The 23,943-nt window shown below is 40.4% G+C and overlaps 1 protein-coding gene across 15 annotated transcripts in view; it reads right to left on the reverse strand.

The window, feature by feature from the left end:
* The window catches only part of PARD3 (par-3 family cell polarity regulator), a 642,085-nt gene that overhangs the window by 16,962 nt on the left and 601,180 nt on the right, over positions 1-23,943 (reverse strand). For 14 of the 15 annotated variants that reach the window (XM_089906476.1, XM_089906474.1, XM_089906475.1 and 11 more), the window contains one exon: positions 3,357-3,477. In XM_089906476.1, coding sequence (XP_089762602.1) covers positions 3,357-3,477 — 121 coding nt within the window. Of the gene's footprint in view, positions 1-3,356; positions 3,478-20,031; positions 21,413-23,943 lie in introns of those variants that run through there. The other variant, XM_022580435.3, reaches the window with a different exon arrangement.

Raw genomic sequence — 23,943 nt, forward strand, 5'->3', positions numbered from 1 at the left:
ATATTTTCCAACTTCAAAGAGGTGTTCTTTCAAGCTTTTTTGTGCCCACCCACAATCAATTTGGGTGTGGTTTCTCTGGGTTCAGTAGTCCCTGCATCCCCTTCTCAAGACTGTAAAAGCACGCCTTTCCTTTGTATCCGCTCCACTGTAGGATCCTAAGGGCATTCTTTCTTTGTTTTCCAGAACCAAACACAATAACAGAACATAATCAACACTCAAGAAATTTGGTGAGTTAAACGATTAATTACGGACTAAGACATGCTGGTTGGATAATCCACATATTCCCTGGTAAAGTAAAATGGCACGACGCTGCCCCTCCCGGGCTGGACGAGGAGTGCAAAGCCCTTGGAGGGCCTGGGCTGCTAGAGTTACGGGGTGTGAGAACCACTTCCATATGCAGCGCCTGTTTATCCCTTCAGGCTGCCACTGGCCTCATTCCTCCTTTCAGCACCTGTGTGCAAATACACACAGTTAAGGATGTTTACCCCGCAACACAAAAGAAGCCTGCTTTAGGAAACCTAGCAGGACTAGCTTGAGTCATTAAGCCAAACAACAGAAGGAGATGAACATAATTCCATCCTGTTGCTCCACGGGAATAACTCAGTTTACTTGATCATCTAGAAAAATAAACTAAATATTATTAATAGTGATATTGTCGCAGAGGACAGTTAGATTGTCATACGTATTAAATCTGTTGCACATGTTTTATAACCTCCCAAAGTCAGCTACGATGGATTTCCTGAGTTTTTCCTCCGAGATGCCGGTCTCATATTGCCTGTTCTAAGGTCCCATCTTCCTCACTTGAACCAAGGTGAGGTCCTTCAAACTGGGACGGCTTCTCCAATTTTTCCTTCTTCTCCTTTCATTTGCAACATGAACCTTCCACAAACTCCAACTTGATCACCAAACCCCAGATCAGAACCTTTCCTGGCTTTGTGTGGAGTGTACTGAGGGTGCTGGATTTTAGGACCAAAAAGGACCTCAGCAATGATCTAAACTCTGGAGCAATGCTTCCCGGAGCTGACCATCCTTCGAGATGACGTGGAGGGCTTATTAAAATACAGAGTCCTGGGCCCCACCCCCCACCCACAGAGGTTCAGATCCAGTAAGTCTGAGGCAGGGCCCAGGAACGTGCACGTGTGACAAGCTCCCAGGAGAAGCTGAAGGTGCTGGTCCGTGGACTACACTTGGAGAAGCTCTGACCCACGGCAGCAGCCTCTGTATTCAACCCAAGGAGCTCTGCTGACATCTGCTTTACTCTACACCCCCAGCTCCCTCTTAAATGTTCATTCTAACAAAAGGTTTAGTAACTGACAATCAGCTACTCTAACCCCCTTGGTTTACAAATAAGAAAACTGAGGCCTGGAGAAAAAATTTAAAATTATTGTTTCTAACCTGGCTAGTGGGCCGGCATTCTGTCCTGATACCATTTTTGTTCAGACTTTCAGTCTGAACTCCTAGAAAGCTCCTAGAACCTTCCCACCTTCATCTCTCCTTCCCTACAATCTAACCACACTCGGGTCTATATCAGCCTTTTCTCACACCATTCTTCGTCTGCCCCTACTCTCCCAAATATCGTGTGTGATCATACACCCAACACGTTGAACTGAACTCAATACACGCTTTGGGCCCTAATTACTCCTCCACTTCAGAAGCTCACATGCATGGACGGGACACCTTTGATCCCAACATCATCCAGATTTTCCTGGACTCCAAAAATACACTCTTTTGACCGCAGGCTCCTAAGCTTTATAATCCTAGACTGCTGGCACCCCCAGCTCCACTCCCAGCAGCCTCCCAGGCTATCAGAGCGGTACTGACCACCGGTTCATCCCTGTGGTGAATACTGTTCACCCCTGAGCTGTAATGCCCACCCTGCCCACACGGGGCAGTGCTTCACCAGTATCCTCACCAGGCTTGCCTTCCTTGACTTTCTGCCATGTCTGTCTTGCCAATTCTCATCACAGAATTCAACTAAAAAATTAGTTTTCTAAACAACAAGGTCCTACTGTATAGCTCAGGGAACTCTATTCAATGTCCTGTGATAAACCATAATGGAAAAGAATATGAAAAAGAATGTATATGTATAACTGAATTGCTTTGCTGTATAGCAGAAATAAACACAACATTGTAAATCAACTATTCTTCAATAAGATAAATTTTTTTTTAAAAAAAATTATTTTCTGGGACTTCCCTTGGTGGCGCAGTGGTTAAGAATCCGCCTGCCAATGCAGGGGACACAGGTTCAAGCCCTGGTCTGGGAAGATCCCACATGCCCAGAGCAACTAAGCCGGTGAGCCACAACTACTGAGCCTGCATGCTACAACTACTGAAGCCCACGCGCCTAGAGCCCGTGTTCCGCAACAAGAGAAGCCACCGCAATGAGAAGTCCGCACACCGCAACGAAGAGTAGCCCCCGCTCGCCGCAACTAGAGAAAGCCCGCACGCAGCAACGAAGACCCAATGCAGCCAAAAATAAATAAGTTAGTCAATTAATTTTTTAAAAATTATTTTTCTATTCCCTGTCCTCAAAGCATTATTGGCTATGGTCACACTGTCATGTTGACTGGACTTACTAATACCCTCAGTTAGATTTTCCTGCCTCAGGCAGCTTATTTACTCATCTCTAGTTGACTCTCTCAGGTTTCCAAGGAAAGCCTTCACAATTCCCATCATATTGAACCCCCAAATCTGCTCCAATGCCTCCCATTGCCAGAAGTGACATCACCTCTAAGGCAAAACACAAGATCAGAGCCCAAGTCTGGGGGCTGGATTGGGAGGATTAATTAGCCCGCCACACTGTGGAATCTGGACTTATCTTGGGGGCATTGAGAAGCCATTCAGAGCGCTGCTGTAGAAGGGTCCCTCTGGCGGCGATGGGAGGGACGACTGGAGATGGGCTAGAGGCAGAGACCTGGCAGGGGCTCAACAAATGCACACAGGAGATGGGGGAGAATCAAGAATCACTAAATACTGTACTTTGCATAGAGTAGATACATCATAGACGTGCTGAACTGATTTATTCAGGCTCTGACTCTCAGAAAAATGTATATAGAAAAATACTGAACTAAACTTTAAAAAATGCATAGCTGAGAGCCAGAATACTTCTGCTCTGTCTTGTCATCAGGCAAATGAAACCTATTTTGCAACGGACAGATGGTGCAACAAGATATAAAATGAAATTAGCAGTGATGAAACCCAGATGGAAATGAGGAAAAGGTCAATATGCTAAAGGTCAAAGGAATCTGGCTCCATCTTGTCTTGTTTCATAAAGGTCTGAGGTCACAGCTTAGAGGCTTTTACTGCAGGGAAGTTGCAGGACTTCCTACGACTGTGCCAAGGCACCAAACACTCACCCAGGGTTGTTCAAAGCTATAGGTACGTCGCCGATCTTCCACATCTTCATCCTGCTTTGCTTGCTGAAATTCTTGCCGGAGACGCTGTATCCGATCATGGTTGCTAGGAGTTGATCTGTTGCTAAAAGACAAAACGGGCAACAGTGAACACCCTTCAGAAATACAATCTGTGGATGGAAGTTGCCAGGAAAAAATGGCAGCTTGCTGTGAAATGGTGCTGTTTGAGAGGAAGTGAAATTTTAAGACAATATCTAGGCATTTGAAATATGTTTTCATTTTGTTCTCATGATTAAGACTTACTGAGGTGATTTTAGACAGATATTCAAGAGGGCAAGTGGTATTTTTAGACATTCCTTTTTTACGCAGCTCTTTAAAAGCCTCATTTCCTCTCGGTAATCTGGCAAGGTGTTGGCAGCAAAAATTTTTTGGAAAGGACATTGCATGAAAAGTCGGAAATACCAGGGTCCAGTCCTAGCTCCTCCACCTTCTTAAAGTAAGGTACTTAACGTCTCTGGGCTGCGGCTTCTTTATATAGAGGAAGTGCACATAAGAATCCTCTTTGCTCTAAATATCATAGTTGTTACAATCAAGTGAGACAACACCATACAATATAGACTCACAAACGTGCAGTATTACTTTCGTAATGCCATTATATGAAGTTCTTGTTTATGAGTTTTCCCACGTCTATACACAAAATCCAACACTCACAGTATACATGAAAAGCATTTTAAAAATAACCTCAGGTGGTAGTTTGATTGAACCAATGAGTTCATAATAATTTTGCCTTCTTTTTTATAGCTTTGAATTCTGTTTTATCCTCACAGAAAGCTTATAAGATAGGTGCAGAAGGTAGTATTTCACACACACACACACACACACACACACACACACACACAAAGGTAGAAACTACCATTCAGAGAAGATAAGTAACTTGTTTGAAGTCTCCAGTCTTTCTCTAGCCAGTGGGGAATGTGAGACTAGAATCCAGAATTTTCTGGCCACTAACCTAGCCTCATCTCACTATACCCTGTTGTTTCTTTTAGTAAAACACACAGCAGACACCAAAGCCCCTCCCCTATTAAATTACATACATATTTAAAAAGTATTTTGCAAGAGTAATAGATATAGCCAAAATCAATCTTAAATCTCACAGCACTTTTGGTGGATTCCATTCCCTAAGCACAACATTACATCCAATCCGGACAGCTATTCAAGCACATTAGGTATATAGTTTTCCAACAAAACTTCAGACTTCCTGAGGACAAGAACCAAGTCTTATATTTATCACATATACCCCTCCAAGCTGCTGGCAGAATGGGAAGCTGTCAGCCAATAGGAGGATGGGTCCCTTCATTGAAGACATGTTGCCCTGATGACTCAGAGTGGATCTGAGTTCTTTTGGCTGCACAGCCCCCTGGGTAATGTCATTTGTGAGAGGTGGCCTGGAAAGAGAAAGTCTGTCAGAGGAGAGCCTATAAAATTCTCAAACTAACATGTCTTTGTATAATTTCACATATTTTCAAGAATTCCAAACGTTTGAAAATCTCAAATTGAAAATGATCACATCCAGGACCATAACATGAACAACTTCTAAGAATAGGGGATTGTCTTTCATCACTTCATCTCCTCGGTGGGTTCCTATCACCCTTATGTTTCTATCAATTTCATGAAAGCTTCTGGAATATCCTGTCGATACATTCAATTGGATGATTTTCCCAGTCAATGAAAACTTGTGTTCCCTTTGTTCCTCTTCTGATAGATCTTTGGGACTGATCAGCCAGAGAACATGGAAAGTTAATCTGTAAAATGTGCTAGTTGACAACACGAAGATTCCGTCTACACGTGGGTACCACTTTAAACTTCCCCTCCACACTCCTGAGCCTAGCAGGGTGTTATTCCTACTGGTTTTTAAATCATATATACAGCATCTTATCTTGTCCCAGCAGATACGTTTTCCAGATGGAACGCCCAATCCACAGAACTCCTCACCCTCCATGTGAAACTGTGATGGTGTAGGTACGTGGATAGATTCATAAGACAAAGGCTAGGAAAGTGAACATTCATTCACCTCACTGCCCTCTTTCCAGCTGTGACTCTTTTGTCCCCTGCATACTTCACAGCTTTTAATAGGGGGATTGTAGGAGGCCTGCCTGGCGAAATATTTTACAAGTCTTAGTAGAAATATTTCCCTATTATTTTCATGTAGCACAGACAGTTTTAACCACATAATTATTAGGTACATGAAGTCCAAACCGTTGGTGAAAACGGACCTCTTCTTACTATTTGTGATTACCTGAATGCACAGTCTCCCAAAAAAGTGATTTGGTTATACGTATACTTGTATCTATTCTTTTCAAATTCTTTTCCCATTTAGGTTATTACAGAATATTGAGCAGAGTTCCCTGTGCTATACAGTAGGTCCCTGTTGGTTATCTATTTTAAATATAGCAGTGTGTACATGTCAATCCAAAATTCCCAATCTATTCCTCCCCCCCATCTTTCCCCCTTGGTAACTGTAAATTCATTCTCTAAGTCTGTAAGTCTGTTTCTGTTTTGTAAATAAGTTTTTGCATCATGAAATAAAATTTTTTTAGATTCCGCATATAAGCGATATCACATGATACTTGTCTTTCTCTGTCTGACTTCACTTAGTATGGTAATCTCCAGGTCCATCCATGTTACTGCAAATGGCATTATTTCATTCTTTTTAATGGCTGAGTAATATACCATTGTATATATGTACCACATCTTCTTTATCCATTCATCTGTTGATGGACACTTAGGTTGCTTCCATGTCCTGGCTATTGTAAACAGTGCTGCAATGAACACTGGGGTGCATGTATCCTTTTGAACCATGTTTTTCTCTAGATATATGTCCAGGAGTGGGATTGCTGGATCATATGGTAATTCTATTTTTAGTTTTTTAAGGAACCTCCATATTGTTCTCCATAGTGGCTGTACCAATTTACATTCTCAGTCTCACAAGGGAAGTGGACCCCGGTCCTTAATTTTAAGTTCTGGTGACCTTCATGCTTTTCATAGGACAAGACAAGAACTGGAACTCACTTCTGACCTTATTTCCAAATCTGAGCAGCTGGCGAGACCACTGTTTCACTCTCTTTTCCCTGCTTCCTTTCTTCTTATGCTCTAGAGGAAGCAGACTGACCTGCCTAAGACTAGCAAAGCGCCCGAGGGTTGAAGGCTGCAGTGGTTTTCTGATGGATGGAGATTTCCAAAGACTGGAAGCCTATCAAGAATCCTTGGGGAATAACAGCTGGCAGTCTGCAGGTGAAACCCTGGCTTCTAGAGGTGGAACCACTGCAACTGCTTAGTTCTGCCTCTCAGGCGAGGCTCTAAGGGCCAATAACTCACATCTGGACTTCAAAAGCTCTTGGTTACCTCTTCTGCCAAGAAGGCCAAAGGAAATTTGAAATATTCATTAGCACGTGACGAATGCCTGCAGACCCCAATCAACTTATACTTGGGTTCACTGCCAACTTAAAGTTGCTCATTATTATTATTTTTTTTGGTGAGGAATATAACAAAGATATCACCTAAGTTGATCAGATGGGTGAATGAAGACAATAAAACTCTTAATGAGGAGTCAGTAAATCATAATTTACCAATAGTGTACAGAAAGGAGGGATGAGGATGGGAATGACAGAGATGCTTTTTGGGTAAAAAAAATCTACACGGTTTATGTCCAACATTAGCATTTAGCCTTTCTTACACACTGGTGTTTATACACGTGCACACACTCGTGTGTGTGTGTGTATGTGTGTGTATTTTAAACTAAATGAAGAGGGTTTTGGTCCCGTAATGATCTGGGATTTTTTCTGACAGGGTCAAGAAAGCGTACATTGGATCACACACTATGGAGATCCCTAACACACATGTACAACCTAACCCTGGCTTAGACGGAACCTAAATCTTTCCCATCCAATTACCGTGGGAATGTACTCTCTCCTATCAGAGGTAGATCACACAGAGTACTAAGTTTTAAAACCTTCAGATTGGACTCCTGCAATGTGCTTCACAAGCAAAAGTAGCTGAAAACACCAATCCATGCTAACTGCAGCCACAATCCTATTTGTAGATAAGCATCTGAGCCTGCCCTGCATCTGTGCTGCACAGGTGCACTGAATGAGGAAAGAAACTTCATAATCGCGGGTCTCACCACTAGACACGTCTTGTGTATGAATCTCATCATCCAGAGTGCTTTTCAAAAAATGCTGATTGAGACTCATCTTGAGATATTCTGAGTCAGCCCGGCTAGTGCAGGGCCCAGGAATCTGCATGCATTTGAAAGCAAGTGCTCTATGGACAACACTTTGAAAACAAGGCCTGCAGGCTTCATAGTTGGGACAAATTCCAATGCCTGCAGGGCAATTAACTAAAGAGTGAAGGAGACCCACTGCGCTGGAAGCACAAAGTATGTCCTTGGACAGCTGGGAGAAATATGCTTGGTCTAGAAAGGGAGGCCCTTACTTGGTTCCAGTAGATTATTGCCCTGAAAGGATATGGGTCTGATGTTGCCTTCTAACTTTTTTTTTTTTTGAGAGAAGTCAGAATTATAGTCCCCACCCTACCTTCTAATTTTTTTTTTTTTTCCCGGTACGTGGGACTCTCACCGCTGTGGCCTCTCCCGTTGAGGAGCACAGGCTCCGGACGCGCAGGCTCAGCGGCCATGGCTCACGGGCCCAGCCGCTCCGCGGCATGTGGGATCCTCCTGGACTGGGGCACGAACCCGCGTCCCCTGCATCGGCAGGAGGACTCTCAACCACTGCGCCACCAGGGAAGCCCCCTACCTTCTAATTTTAAATGTTGGCTTATTTTAATTTTTCAATCCTAGGTGAGACAAAAAAATGTCTGTTGCCTGCTAGCTTGTAAGCTCTACTTTATATTCTACAGATGCTGCCTGTTTTATATGTTGCTTTTCTAGGTTATTTACTTTCACTGCACCGAGATAAGGCTAGTGGACCCCTAGTAACAGGCCCAAGAAGCAAATATTTTAAAAAAAAAGACCGCTGGGCATTGTCCATGCAGCCTTGCCTCTGCTCCTGATCTAACACTGGGCACACTGGCCTGCAGGCTTGAGTTCTGACCTATCTTTTCAGACCATCATATGCTGAGAGAGAGGTGTTTGTGACGTGACTGATGAATTCTTTATGGACTAAAAATACTTTAACATTTGCATGTTTAATTATGCAAGGGAAATCCAGAAAACTGGAATAGAAGGCATAGCCTTAAGACCCAGAATTCAATGGAAGGGAGAATAACCTCATTGCTCTGAACAAGGAGGTACCATCTTGGTACATACTTTCCTTCCTATAGAAGGAAGGAGAAAGGGAAAGCGAAGAGAGGAGGAAGACAGAGGGAGGGGATGTATCCATGGGCTCAGAAGGGGGAGATGATTCTACACTCTAGTACAAGAGAAGAGACACTTCCAAGGAAGAGAGGAGATAAATTTGCTCGTATCTTTCTTTCTGTAATACCCTTTCTTTTTCTTTCCATCTTTCCAATTCTACCAGGAAGTCAAAGAAATCAAATTCCACCTCCTTGAAGCCTTTCCTAACTACTGCAGCCCATGTTCATCGTTTCCTTTCAATTCCTCAATACTCCCTGTCCTCTGACCCAGATACTGTTTTACAGTGTTTGGTACTTAGACGGGTGTGTGTTTCTCTTCCTTAAGTTTAGGGCTTCATTACAATCATATATTTTGTAAGTCACATCCCTGCGGCAGGTAAATTGTTACCAAATATTTATGATGGACAGACTTTCAGGTGTCCCATGATCCCTGCCTCTGGGATCCCAACCTTTGTGCAACCCAAACACATGAGTGTGGGCAGGGCCTGTGACTTGCTTCTATCCAGTAAAATGAGGCAAAGGTCAAGAAATGTGTACGACTACATGTACGTGGTTAAATAAGAACACAGGGTCCATCTTACTAGTCCTTCTTTCCCCTTTCTGGCTTTGAAGAAGGGAGCTGTCACGAATCCTACAGCTTCAAAGAACAGAATAATGCCAACAACTCCAGGAGCAGGGAAGTGGGGCTTCCCTAAGCACAGCCTCCAAGTGAGAAGCCAGCCTGGCTGACACCTTGATTGCACCGGGATGAGACCTTGAGCAGGGGCGTTCCGCTAAGCCGTTGCCAGACACCAGACCCACAGAAACTGATACAATAAACATGTCTTGTTTGAAGCTAAGTCTGTGTTAACTTGCTCTGCAGCAAACACTGATACCCACTGATGATGGCCTTGGCTGTGTGACTTGATTTGGCCGGTACGATGTTAGTGGATATGATGCAAACAGGGGTTTGCAATGTGATTGTATGGCAGGTCTCCCTCTGATGACAACAAAAGATAACACCTAAACTCCCTAAACCTTGCTCTCTTTAGCATACACACACACACCACCTATCACCACCATGTCACCTTAAACAATGTGAGGGCGTTGTACACTATTAAATGAAATCAAGTTGCCTGGAAGGGCTCACAGAACTATGCCTTGTCCACAGTTGCAACCTAATAAATATTGCCCGTTGCAAAGCCTGTTGGTTAGAAGAGCAGAGTAAAAGAGAGGAATCATACCTGATGAATGAGTTTTACCACTATCATTTATATGATTAATCACTCCAAAGTTCTGGTCTCCTAGAAAAATTACACAAAGGAAATACTATCGCACGAGATGTCACTGAAAGATGGTCACTGCCAGACTTTAACACGTGAAACCAATGGAGGGCACTTTCCACTAGACACCAGTGTACAGCCAAGAACACCCCATGGAAATCTACCCAATGGCTTAGGGCAACTCCTTTTGTCAACCTCCCCATCACTGCACCAAAACGCCCCACTCTGGTTCTATGATCTCTGCAAATCAGCCCTCTTAAGGCCAAAGCAACCATGGTTTCCCTGAGTGTGGGGAGAACAGCCCCACCAACCAGGTGGTTTGGTAAAACCAAACTCAAGGACTCATCCTAGTTTCTCTTTCTGGCAGAAATTGGTGACCTGCTAGGATCTGGGTCAACACACAACCCACAAGGAGATATTCCTGGTTAAAACGGGTTTTAGTTACTTTGCCAAGGGTTCAGTTTGTAACAGATCTCCTTCAAATCCCCAATTTGCAAAAGAACAGGGACACAGTAAAGATTTTGGTTAACTGTATCAGCTCATACCTTCGGCCTCTTCATTGTTGCTCTATACTTCTCAGCCCTAGCAATTTACTTTCTGGCCTAAGTACAAAATTCTACTCCAAATGCTAGTGAATTTCATACCTGTACTTGGCATCCAATTACTGGGGATGCAAAAGGACATTATTCTTTTTCCCAATTAAAAAAAATGCAAAAGCCGATTTCCAAATTATACCTGAGACGGTGGAAATAAAGCAGCTCCACACTCGAAGCTTTTTCCTGTTGATATATTTCTATCACCTCCCCCCAGGTATTCCACGGGCACACCAGATGGGAAAAGTATCAGCCTCTCTGCTTAAGGAACTTTTTCTCCTCCACCTGCCGGCACTTCAAAGACCTATCCTCTCCGGATCCTGGGATGCCACAGTCAGGATGCTGAAACCTCATTATGGTTTGAATCCCAGCACACTTAGAAAGGCGATAGTTAAGTTAAAGCTTCCAAGACTCCATTCATTTATACTCAGATCCCGTTCTGCTGACCTCTGATGTCTTTAGCTAACAACTCAAACTTCGTGCAAGGTTTCTGGGTTTTAGTCTACTTATTTAAGGGAAATGTTATCTTTTTATTGATTTCCTTGGTACTTACAGAGACGGAAGCACTAAAGATCCAGCACAACCTATCCTGCAAGACTACTCATATTTTTGGAAACATTTTCATTGGAGAAAAATTAGAGCGTATTTCCCTCCCTTGCTTGATTAATTCTTCTTACATCCGAGGAACGGAAAAGCTTTTAGTGCCTTTATTAGTACCAGTGGCAAGTCCAAAATTCAACTATTTCCTGGACGTCACTTAAAACAGACAACCAAACTGGAGCAGGCAAAAAGTGACACTGGAGAAAACATATGTAGGGCAGACCTGTCACATAGCTTTGGAAACAGGCAGCCAGCAATGACCACAAGCGTCTCAGATCATTAAGCAATGTCTTACTGTGATGTTACGCGTCGATGTACGGAGTTGTAATCCTTTCAAAATAGACAGATTGTCAGCGTGATAAAGTGGATATAAACAAGTTCTTGAACAGGGATGACTAAAGTGTTGGTGGTGGGGGGGGTGCTGACGTTACTGAACTAAGAAGGGATGCTAGCTCAGGGACCAGGAACCAACGCCATTCAGAGGCTGCAGGTAAACAACGCTCTTCTCACTTAGATATTTTTCTCTACTGATTAGCAATTCCATAAAATATTCCTGATCTTGTAATCGCCAGACAAGTAGTTATAATCTACAGATGTCAGAACCGAGTTCTTAATTGCTGTAAATTAGTGAGCAAACCCAGGTTTCTCATTAAACCCATTACACCCCGTATGGTAAAATGGAGCACGTGTCATATGTTCTCTTTCCTGCCACTCAAATCGGGAGCATTCTTTGTGAAATCCTAGGGACACACAGAGCAGCAGAGAGAGAGTGCTAGGGTGTGTTTGTGGCGGGTTCCTGTCCCCCAGAGTGTGCTTCCTCTAGGGGGAAAAGAAAAGCCTCTAAATGGCAATGAATTTGTTGCCTAAATTCTAACAATGGGCTCCACTGTGCCTCATCTTTGCTTCCTTAAGGCAGAGTAAGTGGTATCACTCCTCTGAAAACTTCTGCTTCTCTTAGAGGAACCTGGAAGCACTTCTTCCCATGGCCCATGGTTTGCCTCCTGTCACCTGTGCAGGCGAAGAGGCACAAATTTCTAAATTAAAAGAGAAGGAAGAGGCTAAAATGCCATGACAAAGCCAACTCTGAACTTCAGCTTAGGTACGCATTAGTGGGACCAGGCTAAGAAGACTGGCTTTCTGCTGTGGCTCTACCTCTCAGACTGGAAGATTTATGAGGAATGGGAGAAAGGGTGGGAGGGTTAAACCAAGAAATGTATCAATTACCGAACTACAGATAAAAATAGCTCCTCTGCACAAGCTTCATTAAGTTTTATCAGCAAGTATCTTGGGGTTTTACACTCAAACCACAGGTCATAAATTCTCAGTAGATCCTCCATATGTTCACCAAACACCTGAATTCAATTTCTCTTCTGGTTGTGAAGGAGGAATGTGGTGCTCAAATTAATTATGCATGCAAAGTTAGTTTCTAACAAGGGCAGCTCTTTTGTGATGCTGAAAGGTATTTACAACATCTGAAATTTGGGGATAGATCCTTCTTCAATCTTAGTATTTTTATATTGGTATAAATTCTCTCTTCCAAGTTTGTACAGTGAAAAAATAAAGTTGGTGAATACCTTGTTTTAACGTTCGCATTTTTCTGTAGATAATCCCAGATATTTGTGAGATGTAACGAATGGTCTTAATATTTACTATAAGGATTTTAGACAAATATTTCTATGGGTAGGTACAAATCACCTTGAATTATAGGGAAAGTCTAAAGTGAGGCTAAATGGCTATATTTATATATGTTTACGCGTACATGTGAAATTAGCTACTTAGTGTCATTTTCAGTTTATTTTCAGTTATACTCATCATTTGTAATATGAAAAGAATTATGAGAAACTTATGCAAATCCCAGAGGCATTCACTTTCCTCAGCTGATAAAATTCATTTTCAGATTCTGACACCCATGATTTGTGGTCCATTTCACACCAATTTCAGTGTTATAAATCATAACAAATTAAAAATGTACAGCTATGTTCTCTGGGTTGAAAAGGTGGTCACCAAAGCTGTTAATACTGCACTTGCTTCTGATGTGATGAGTCATAGGGAGGGTCATCTCTCTCCATCAGAAAGACTTGGGACGGGGTCTCACTCCAAGTCCCTCTGTGGTCATTCGGTAACAGGGCTATCATTTCATAAGCAGCAAAATCTCAGGAATGTACCCCTCGCCCCATTTTATTACTATCATCATTCTTCCTTATTAGCCTGTCACTGGGCTCAGGCAGGAGTGAGAAAAAGTTAGCTTTACTTTTTCAAGGGGAATTCCTCCAGCTACAAAGAACACACACATGCACAGACATACATAATTTCAGGACTCAACAATAAATACACGAAAAAAGATACTCCATTGTGAGCCTGAGGTGGCTCCTCCTAACTAGTAAATTTCACAGAAATAATACAAGTTGGTTTCTACCAGAAAGGGTTGATCAGTCTTCAGGCCACATTTCCAGGGAGGCATATGGTAAAACTCAGCACAAAAGTAATATTATTTAGCAAGCTTTCAAAAACTATCAATATAAAACTATCAAAGAGATCGTATTCTAATAACCCTTTCTAAACAGACAGTCTTTGAATACTATGAGGGTGAATGGTAGAATCTAAGACCCCAGGGATGGTGGAGAAATCCAGATTGAACTTCCACAAGCCCCTGTGAGAAATGGGGGCTGAGCCGTGGACAGAAGCAGAGTTCTGCAGGCATGAGTCTTCCTAGCAGGCAACTCTGTGTGGCTTTAAACGAATAAATGATGGGAGAGAAAATGTTTTCCAGGTATACCTATGAATTTAAATGCACTCTTGAAAATAAAATGTTACTGCCTATAAGAAACCACATATGTCATTTTTCTTTGCACAATGCAAGAAGCAGTTATAATTTGGGGTTAATACCCAAAGTGCACTTACTTTTCATAAATCGTGTGATTTTTCTTGAACTGTCTATTAAACGGCAAGGACATGTAAGGTTATTCTAATGGGTTAGAGAGTTGAGGAAAGGTTATGGATTATACTATTCATTCAATAAAACCACTGGGGATACAAAGGTTAGTCAGTTGTGACCTACAGTTAAAGTCTGTGCTTTAAACTAAAATATACAATTGAGTGTCTGAATAAAGAGCAAATGGATTTTAATATTATAGGTGAAAACCCTGAAGAACTAAAAGAAGAGTGAAAATCAGGAATATATTATGGAAATTTGAAATAAAAAAGCAATGGAAATTAAATTACCAAAACTGATGGTTTTTGATGACAAAATAAAACAATTATCATGTTCTCTTTCACATTACAGAGGTTTTATCATACAAGTATAGAAACTAATTATAGAACCATTATTTTAACTCTTTAATCATGAAATGATTACATAGAATTTAAGGCTAACATTTTCTTTGTTTTTGCATTCTCTGTCTTTAATGACAGCATAATTGCAGAATATTATACAAAACTAAGCTATGGTTTTTTTGGATAAAAATTCCAATGCAGTGCAGTGCTTAATACTCATGTCATAATTCTAAATAATGGTTACATTCTATATGGCTTTTCTGAAATGACTTAAAGTGGAAAATAATGTTAACAGGAGATATAGTGCCTGTAGGTTTCATGAGTGGCTAACTCTGAAACACTTTTGATGCCTAGAATAAAAGCAGAAACATAAATTTATTCATTTTCTAAAAAAACAACATTGGATGGGCCCAAATAAAGAGTCTGCATCTATTATTTTTAAACATTTTAAAGATCATTAGAATATTTTTCTTGACTGGTAATTAATGTTTTTACTTCTATTTATGCTCTAAATTAATTTCATAATTATTAGTTAATAATTTTCTAGGCTTTTCTTCTATTCACAATTTGACCACAACCTAATTTACAAATTATTTATCTGGAAATAAATGAGACAGAAATGTCAATCAACTTAACTTCTCATTTAGGTTTAACTGAATTATTATGAGAGAGCACAACAAGTGTGACCATATTGGTTTGGAATTAATGGTAGACATCATTCTTTTGTAAATTACGTTTTTTTTCACAGTAATACTCGCCTATGTATAGTTTATACGTTACAATGCTAAAGAAAAAGCTTAAAATAAAAGAATCTCCTTTTTCATCACGTCTTGTTCCTCTGACTACCCAATCCTTCCCCTCCAAAAAAAACCCCACTTTTTAAGGCTTTTAGCTGTTTTCTATGATATTTCTTTTTAACTCAACCTGAGATAGTCAGAACGGATTGATCATAATTCCCAGTTTGTGATATACTCTTGATGATTTCTGCACGACTCACTTTCTTTCACTTAGTGATTTTTAATACTGGACTCTTTAAATTTATCAATATTATCAGTATGACTCATTACACAAAACAAAAGCTAGGGATTTAATAATAATCCATATCTAGCCAAATAGCTCTGGTATTTAACTACACATTTCAGAATGATACATTTTTACTGCTATCTTCTGATTCATTAGTTTTGAACATCTGGTTTTCTCTATTTCTTTACTTTTGCATCTGTATGAAACGATGGGTGCTCACTAAACTTATTGTGATGATCATTTCATGATGTATGTGAGTCCAATCATTATGCTGTACACCTTAAACTTATACGGTGATGTGTGTCAATTATATCTCAACAGAACTGGAAGGAAATAAAATAAAGCAAAGTAAAGTAAATAAAGTAAAGTAAAATAAAATTAAATAAAATAAAAACCACTGCTGACTTCCTCTGAAGGTTGGTGAAGCATTAGCTCTCTTACACACTGCAATCCCAATTCCCACTCCCAGTTCCTCCCAATAGAGCTCTAGCACAACTTTTCAATGATTTTTTTTTGGTTAGTGTTTACATTATTCATATACTGTTCACTGCTAATTCAAGTGGCGCATCATGGTTACATTTCCTTTCTTCTATGACATTCATGGTTTTCCTTTTGCTTCATTTTCTTAGACCCTGTCCCTACAACCTTTTTAAAAAAGACTATTTTTTAGAGTAGTTTTCAGTTCACGGCAAAATTGAGAGGCAGGTACAGAGCTATCCCATGTACACCCTGCCCCCATGCAGACATGGCCTTCCCCACTGTCCACATCCTCCATCCAAGTGGGGTATTTGTTACAGCTCATGGATCTGCACTAACACATCATTATCACCCTAAGTCCACAGTTTACAGTAGCGTTCACTCTTGGTGTTGCATATTCTATGGGTTTGGACAAATATATAAAGACACGGATCCATCATTGCAGTATCATATAGAGTGGTTTCATTGCCCTAAAAATCCTCTATGCTCTGCCTGTTCATCCCTTCCCACCACCCCTCCCCTGGCCACCCCTGATCTTTTTATGTCTGCACAGTTTTGCCTTTTCCAGAATGTCAGAAAGTTGGAATCATACAGTATGTAGCCTTTTCACACTGTCTTCTTTTACTTAGTAATACGCCTTTAGGTTTCCTCCATGTCTTTTCATAGCTTGAAAGCTCCTTTCTTTTTAGCCCTGAATAATATTCCATTGTCTGGATATATCACAGTTTATTTATCCATTCACCTACTGAAGGACATCTTGGTGGCTTCCAAGGTTTGGCAAGTGTGAATAAAGCTGCTACAAACATTTGTGGGCAGGTTTTTGTGTGGACATAAGTTTTTGATTCTATGTGGTAAATACCAAGCAGCATGATTGCCGGATTGTAGGGTAAGAGTATGTTTAGTTTTGTAAGAAATTGCTAAACAGTCTTCCCAAGTACTGGTACCATTTTGTATCCCACCAGCAATGAATGAGTTCCTGTTGCTCCACGTCTTCACCAGCACATACTATGGGTTTGAACAAATATATAAAGACATGGATCCATCGTCACAGTATCATATAGAGTGGTTTCACTGCATTGTTGGTGTTTTGGATTTTAGCCATTCTAATAGGTATGTAGCGGTATCTCACAATGTGCATTTTTCCCTGATGACATATGGTATGGAACATCTTACAGATGCTTATCAGCCATCTCTGTATCTTTTTTGGTGAGACGCCTGTGAAGCCCTTTGGCTCTTTTAAAATTAATTAATTAATTAATTTTAAAAAATTTATTTATTTTTGGCTGTGTTGGGTCTTTGTTGCTGTGCACAGGCTTTCTCCAGTTGCGGTGAGTGGAGCCTACTCTTCATTGCATGGGCTTTTCATTGCGGTGGATTCTCTTGTTGCAGAGCACAGGCTCTAGGCACGTGGGCTTTAGTAGTTGTGACAAGCGGGCTCAGTAGTTGTGGCTCACGGGCTCTAGAGCACATGCTCAGTAGTTGTGGCACACTGGCTTAGTTGCTCTGCAGCACGTGGGATCTTCCCGGACCAGGGCTCGAACCTGTGTCCCCTGCATTGGCAGGTGGATTCTTAACCACTACGCCACCAAGGAAGCCCTGGATCCTTTTTAAAATCAGATTGTTGGTTTTCTTATTGTTTTAAACGATTTTTAAAACGTTCTTTGTGTATTTTTTTTATCAGATATGTGGGGGTTTTGCAAATATTTTCTCCCTCTCTACAGCTTTTTTTTTTCTGTACGCAGGTCTCTCGCTGTTGTGGTCTCTCCCGTTGCGGAGCACAGGCTCCGGACGCGCAGGCTCAGCGGCCATGGCTCACGGGCCCAGCCGCTCCGTGGCATGTGGGATCTTCCCGGACCGGGGCACGAACCTGTGTCCCCTGCATCGGCAGGCGGACTCTCAACCACTGCGCCACCAGGGAAGCCCTCTACAGCTTTTTTATTTATTTATTTTATTTTTGGCTACTTTGGGTCTTCGTTGCTGCATGTGGGCTTTCTCTAGTTGTGACGAGCAGGGGCCACTCTTCCTTGTGGTGCACGGGTTTCTCATTGCGGTGGCCTCTCCTGTTGCAGAGCATGGGCTCTAGGCACGCGGGCTTCAGTAGTTGTGGCTCGCAGGCTCTAGAGCGCACGCTCAGCAGTTGTGGCACACGGGCCTAGTTGCTCCGCGGCATGTGGGATCTTCCCGGACCAGGGCTCGAACCTGTGTCCCCTGCATTGGCAGGTGGATTCTTAACCACTGCGCCACCAGCGAAACCCCTTCTACAGCTTTTAATACAAATTTCCACAAGATCAAACTTACCACAGCTTATCAACTCGTTATTTTCTTGGAGTTCTCCAGCCCCCATGCTTGTCCCGCACGTCCCAATCTGCACTGGCTCCCTAGTTCCCAGCATCTCTCTTCATCATCAGACTGGGATTTGTTAGAGCATGCATTCTATAGCTGCCTAAAAGGGGATGTGATGGAAACAAAAAATGTTGTATCTTTGCATGCTTAAAATATATTTATTCTACCATCACCACTCATGGGCAGTTTGGTGAGGGATGGAGCTGCAGGTTAGAAAACATTACCCTGCAGTATTTGAAGGTAGGGCCCCATTGTCTTCTTGCTCCCCATGCTGCTGTTGGGTCAGCTAACATTCTGACTCCCAACTCTTTACTGTATACTTTTTTAAAGGCTCATCTCTTTATTTCCCGTATTCTGAAACTTCTCACTGCTCCCTTTTTAAAATCGATTCTTTGATCTAGAATCTTAAATTCTCCAGTTGTGGGAAATTTTCTTATGTTATTTCTCTAACACTCTCTCCATCATCATCTCTATTTCTAGAAAGCATATACGTTAAATGCCTGACCGCCCAAGGTGAACTTTGATTTTTTTTCTCTTTCTTTCCTGCCATGTTTGTCTTATGTCTCATTATTTTTGGGGAAATTTCTTCTATCTTACCTACCAAGCTTTCTGTTGTGTTTCTTCATACTGCTATCATATTTATTATTTTCCAACAGTTCGTTCATATTTTCTTAATAATCCTTTCCAATAGCTTCCTGGTCATGTTCTGATGGTTGCAGTATCTTCTCTTATTTCATGGTGGGTATTACTTACGGTTTTTAAATATTTTCTCTTCTCTTCCCTGTAATTTTTGTTTCTTCCAAGTTCTTCTCTTAAGTTTATTGTTATTGTTTTTATCTGTCTCCCATAATTAAGGTGTTCCTCAGATGTTTGATAAGCTTGCCTGTCCTTTCTATTTAAGAATGAGGCATTGGGACTTCCCTGGTGGTCCAGTGGTTAAGGCTCTGTGCCTCCACTGCAGGGGGCACGGGTTGGATCTCTGGTCAGGGAACTAAGATCCTGCATGCCACACAACCAAAAAAAAAATTAGTCATTGTGTATATGTATGGGTGGGGCTTATGAAACATCAGCTATTACTCCAGAAAGGCTGGGCAGGGAGCCACTTTTACGGGTGGGGATTCCCACATGTCAGTGTATGAGGGTTCCTACTGGGGCTGTTCAGTTTCTTCAGAGGAGAACCCGCCAATCTTAGGTCTGAGGAGCCAATGTCAGCTTGTGTCTTGACATCCTGGGGTTATTCTGTCATCATATATGGTAATAAAAAGATATACCTATTTTCAGAAAAAATAGAGATAGTATTTCTGTTTCTTATTCTTTTTGCTGTTTTGGAGTGATTTTCGAGAAGAAAAGAGGAAAACATATCTTTATTCTCTGTCAAGTTTTGGACTTTCCAGTTTGTATTATTCTTAATTCTCAATTATTTTCAAGTAGATCAAATATCTTTTCAAGAATATTTGATATTTCAAGGCATATGGATACTTACATTGGTTTTATTTTAGTATATGAAAGGCACGGATGTGACTGTTCTAAAATTGTAAGATAGTTGTTGTTTTTCATAACAGGATAATATCTACCACTCCTCAATATACTTTAGGATTATTTCTATATTACGTTTTAGGATCATATATATATATATATATATATATATATATATATATACACACACACACACACACACACACGAATATACACATATAACTTTTTAAGAGTATATGATTTTATGCTATATGTTTATATTTTTATGTTAAATATATATATGTATATATACTTATATATACATATATATAAACTTGGAGACTAAATTTTTTTTTTTTTTTTTGTGGTACGCGGGCCTCTCACTGTTGTGGCCTCTCCCGTTGCGGAGCACAGGCTCCGGAGGCGCAGGCTCAGCAGCCATGGCTCACGGGCCCAGCCGCTCCGTGGCATGTAGGATCTTCCCAGACCGGGGCACAAACCCGTGTCCCCTGCATCGGCAGGCAGACTCTCAACCACTGCGTCACCAGGGAAGCCCGAGACTAAATTTTTAAAGCATTGCATATGTAATCTGCAAAGGTCCAAATAGAAGTAAATCATATTTTAATGATTTACCCAAGTCCTCCAAACTTTCTCCCCCCAAACGCACGTTCTGACATTAATACTCAAAACAGTTTTCCTTCTTTGACATGTGATGAAGTTCACAGCTTGGCTTTATGTTTATTACACAAGTTTACTCCCGCTGGTCAATGTGGTGGCTATGATTTATAATTTTTAATTCTCTGCTTCAATATTTTCTGGCCTCCACTCTTAATTCTCCTGCCAAATAGTGACCAGCTCCCATTTGGATCTCTTAAAATCATTCCACTGGTGCTCATGAAAAAGAATGTGTCCTGACTTCTCCCACAGTACAGTCCTGCCTCAGCTACAGAGCATGCTTTGAGAATACAGTTCCAGACTCCAGAGACCCCACCACACACAAAGCTGATGTCATTTTTCAGAAGACAGCATAGTTTTGTGGCTACTACATGTGAATTAATACAAGCAAATTAAACCTAGTATAAGATCCCAAACAATCATAGTCTTAGAAGAACCAATTGATACTCTGAAGAAGTGAAAGTTTATCAAAAGCCCTTTTTGTTCGTTTCAATCCTCGTGTTTGAAAATCCTTCTAGAAAGCACTAAATTCTCTTCTATCTTGGAAAGAAGGAATGATGAATATCATTTAACTTTTTTAAAACTTTCAAGATTCTCATGACCTTTAGATCTTTTTTAATAAATTTATTTTATTTATTTTTGGCTGTGTTGGGTCTTTGTTGCTGTGCGCAGGCCTTTCTCTAGTTGAGGCGAGCAGGGGCTGCTCTTCATTGTGGTGCGCAGGCTTCTCATTGCAGTGGCTTCTCTTGTGGAGCATGGGCTCTAGGCACACAGGCTTCAGTAGTTGTGACATGTGGGTTCAGCAGTTGTGGCTCTCGGGCTCTAGAGCGCAGGTTCAGCAGTTGTGGTGCACGGGTTTAGTTGCTCCGCGGCATATAGGATCATCCCAGACTAGGGCTTGAACCCGTGTCCCCTGCGTTAGCAGGCGGATTCTTAACCACGGTGCCACCAGGGAAGTCCTGACCTTTAGTTCTTATTACTGACTACTCTGAGTAGGAAACAAAAGGAAGAAATTGAGTTGAATGTTACTTTACTGACTATAGGTATTATCCCAAAGCCCTTTTACTTTTTTTTGATAATTTTTTTTTACAAACTCCCAAGAGTAGCACTTCTGTAGGCATCTACCTCTTTCTCCTAAAAAGTGCAATTTGCAAACACATTGGCTAATTGTGGGTTTGCTTGGTTGGCTTCTAGTTACTCAAGACTTATTGTATCATTTTGCTTAAATATTTAGAAATTTTAAAATTATACTTTAGCTGAATAAAATGAGAAAAAATATAATTTCTTTTCTGGGCACAGTATTCATAGAAGAGGTTCTTTTCTCTAGTTTAACTTTTTCTCAGTTTCAGGGATTTTCAAATTTCCAAAAAAAAAAAAAATTGGTAATATTGAATTCCAGACACAAATCATTTAAAATGTAGATAAAAACCTTTTGACCTTTTTTTTTTTATTTTTTTTATTTTTTATTTTTTTTCCTTTTGACCTTTATAAGGTGATTCATATGGTGAAATTTTCACTTCTCTGTGTCTAAAATATTGTTCAAAGACTTTAACCTGATACTTCACTAATTTAAATAACTTTGTTTTGGGAAAAAAATCCTTATTTAGCAGGTTTACAGATTTTTAAAAGATTTGTTTTTCTGCAATAAACAAAGAATGTTTGATCTTTCAATTAATATTGAAGAGCTGGAAAACAGATAGAGTAACTACCCAGCCAAGGTGCTACTGAACCATAGTGGAAGGGGCAAAGGTCATGGGAATTCAGATGTACATTTCGAAACCAGCCTTGATGGCTGAAGGCTCCCCAAGGCAGGGGCAGTGCCAGCTATACCTGAGGACAGAGGAGAAAGAAATGGAGCAAAGCATCTGCTAAAACCCAGTATGATCCCTTACAAGCAGACTGTAACACTGCCTTTCCCATATTTTTACGTTCAACTGATGTCCAAGCACTAGTGTGCAGGGAAGCTAAGCCAAGGCCAAATAGAACTAATTATGTGTGTGGTAGCAACAGAAGCCCAGAACATAGACACAGACTTTGACACAGATTTAGATGAAAACATCAGCAATTTTCTAACACAGGCATTTATACTAAAGAACCAGTTTGGGATATTTTCTTGAGTTGCAAAAGAAGGATTTAGAAAACATATACTGACCCATGTTTGTCACAAGCCAATTATCCGACATAAAGCTACATTGAGACTCAGAAGTCACAGATCTCAACGATATCATTCTGTTTTGTCTTTTCTCATATTGTAATGTGTCTACAGACTGGCACTGATATTGTTTGATTTTGATATCATAATAGTGCCTCCATGGATTCTGGCTGACATTTTGTTTTGACATTATGCTACAACAGACCTCCACTGACATTTCATTTTGTCACTGCAACATTGTTTCTATACGTTTCTGCTATATTATTTTGTTTTGACATCAAAATGTCATCTCCATGGTCTTGGCATGACATTATCTAGAGAACTTTATGAAGTCGTATGGAGTCCATGGAATAGACGGGTAAAATGCCAAACATTTAATAAACTTGAGGGTGTTTTTGATAAACACAAATTTATATGATACTTACTGCAAAATTTGCAAAATTGTTTCCATCAAGTCACTAGGGTTTATTACAACATGGATTCAGTTAAGGAGTTGATTCTCTATCTTTCCAATAACATGTCAACAATTTTGGAGAAGTAATCCACTGCCCTTTTGTTGCCAGAATCTAGGGGTTTTTTTCTTTTAATCAATATAGTCTGATTTTTTGTGTTGCAAACTGAACTAAAATGTAAGAAGCATGTATGAAGTATACAATTATATTTCGCTGAATTTAAGAAACCATTAAATCACCATTTGTAGCAACATGGATGGACCTAGAGATTAAAGAGAAAGACAAATAACATATGATATCACTTATATGCAGGATCTAAAATATGATACATATGAACTTATTTACAAAACAGAAACAAACTCAGAGACATAGAAAACAAACTTATGGTTACCAAAGGGGAAAGGGGGTGGGGAGGGATAAATTAAGAATTTGGAATTAGCAGATACAAACTACTATATATAAAATAGATAAACAACAAGGCCCTACTGTATAGCACAGGAAACTATATTCAATGTCCTGTAATAAGCCATAATGGAAAAGAATATATATATATATGTATAACTGAATCACTTTGCTGGACACCAGAAACTAACACAATATTGTAAATCAACTATACTTCAACTAAACAAAAAAGGAAAAAAAAAGAAACCATTAAATCATGACACATTTTATATATCTCTGAGACAGAAAGAGAATGCTGCCAATTAACATTGATTGTAAGAAGTAACTTAGTATTGGAGATTTTAAATTGTGAAAAATGTGAATCTTATAATTGATGAAAAGTACAGTGGTATGGCATTTGATAAAATCAATTACTAAAAATGGTGATTTAAAAAAAACTTATGATAGTTTGACATTTTTTCTTAAAAATCATGGGATAAAAACATAAATCTTAAGCTGATTTTGAAGTTGTAG

Source organism: Delphinapterus leucas, chromosome 2 (genome assembly GCF_059928025.1).
Source record: "Delphinapterus leucas isolate spDelLeu-1000000601 "Yukka" chromosome 2, BTC_Dleu_Yukka2, whole genome shotgun sequence".
In the NCBI taxonomy this organism is placed as follows: Eukaryota; Metazoa; Chordata; class Mammalia; order Artiodactyla; family Monodontidae; genus Delphinapterus; species Delphinapterus leucas.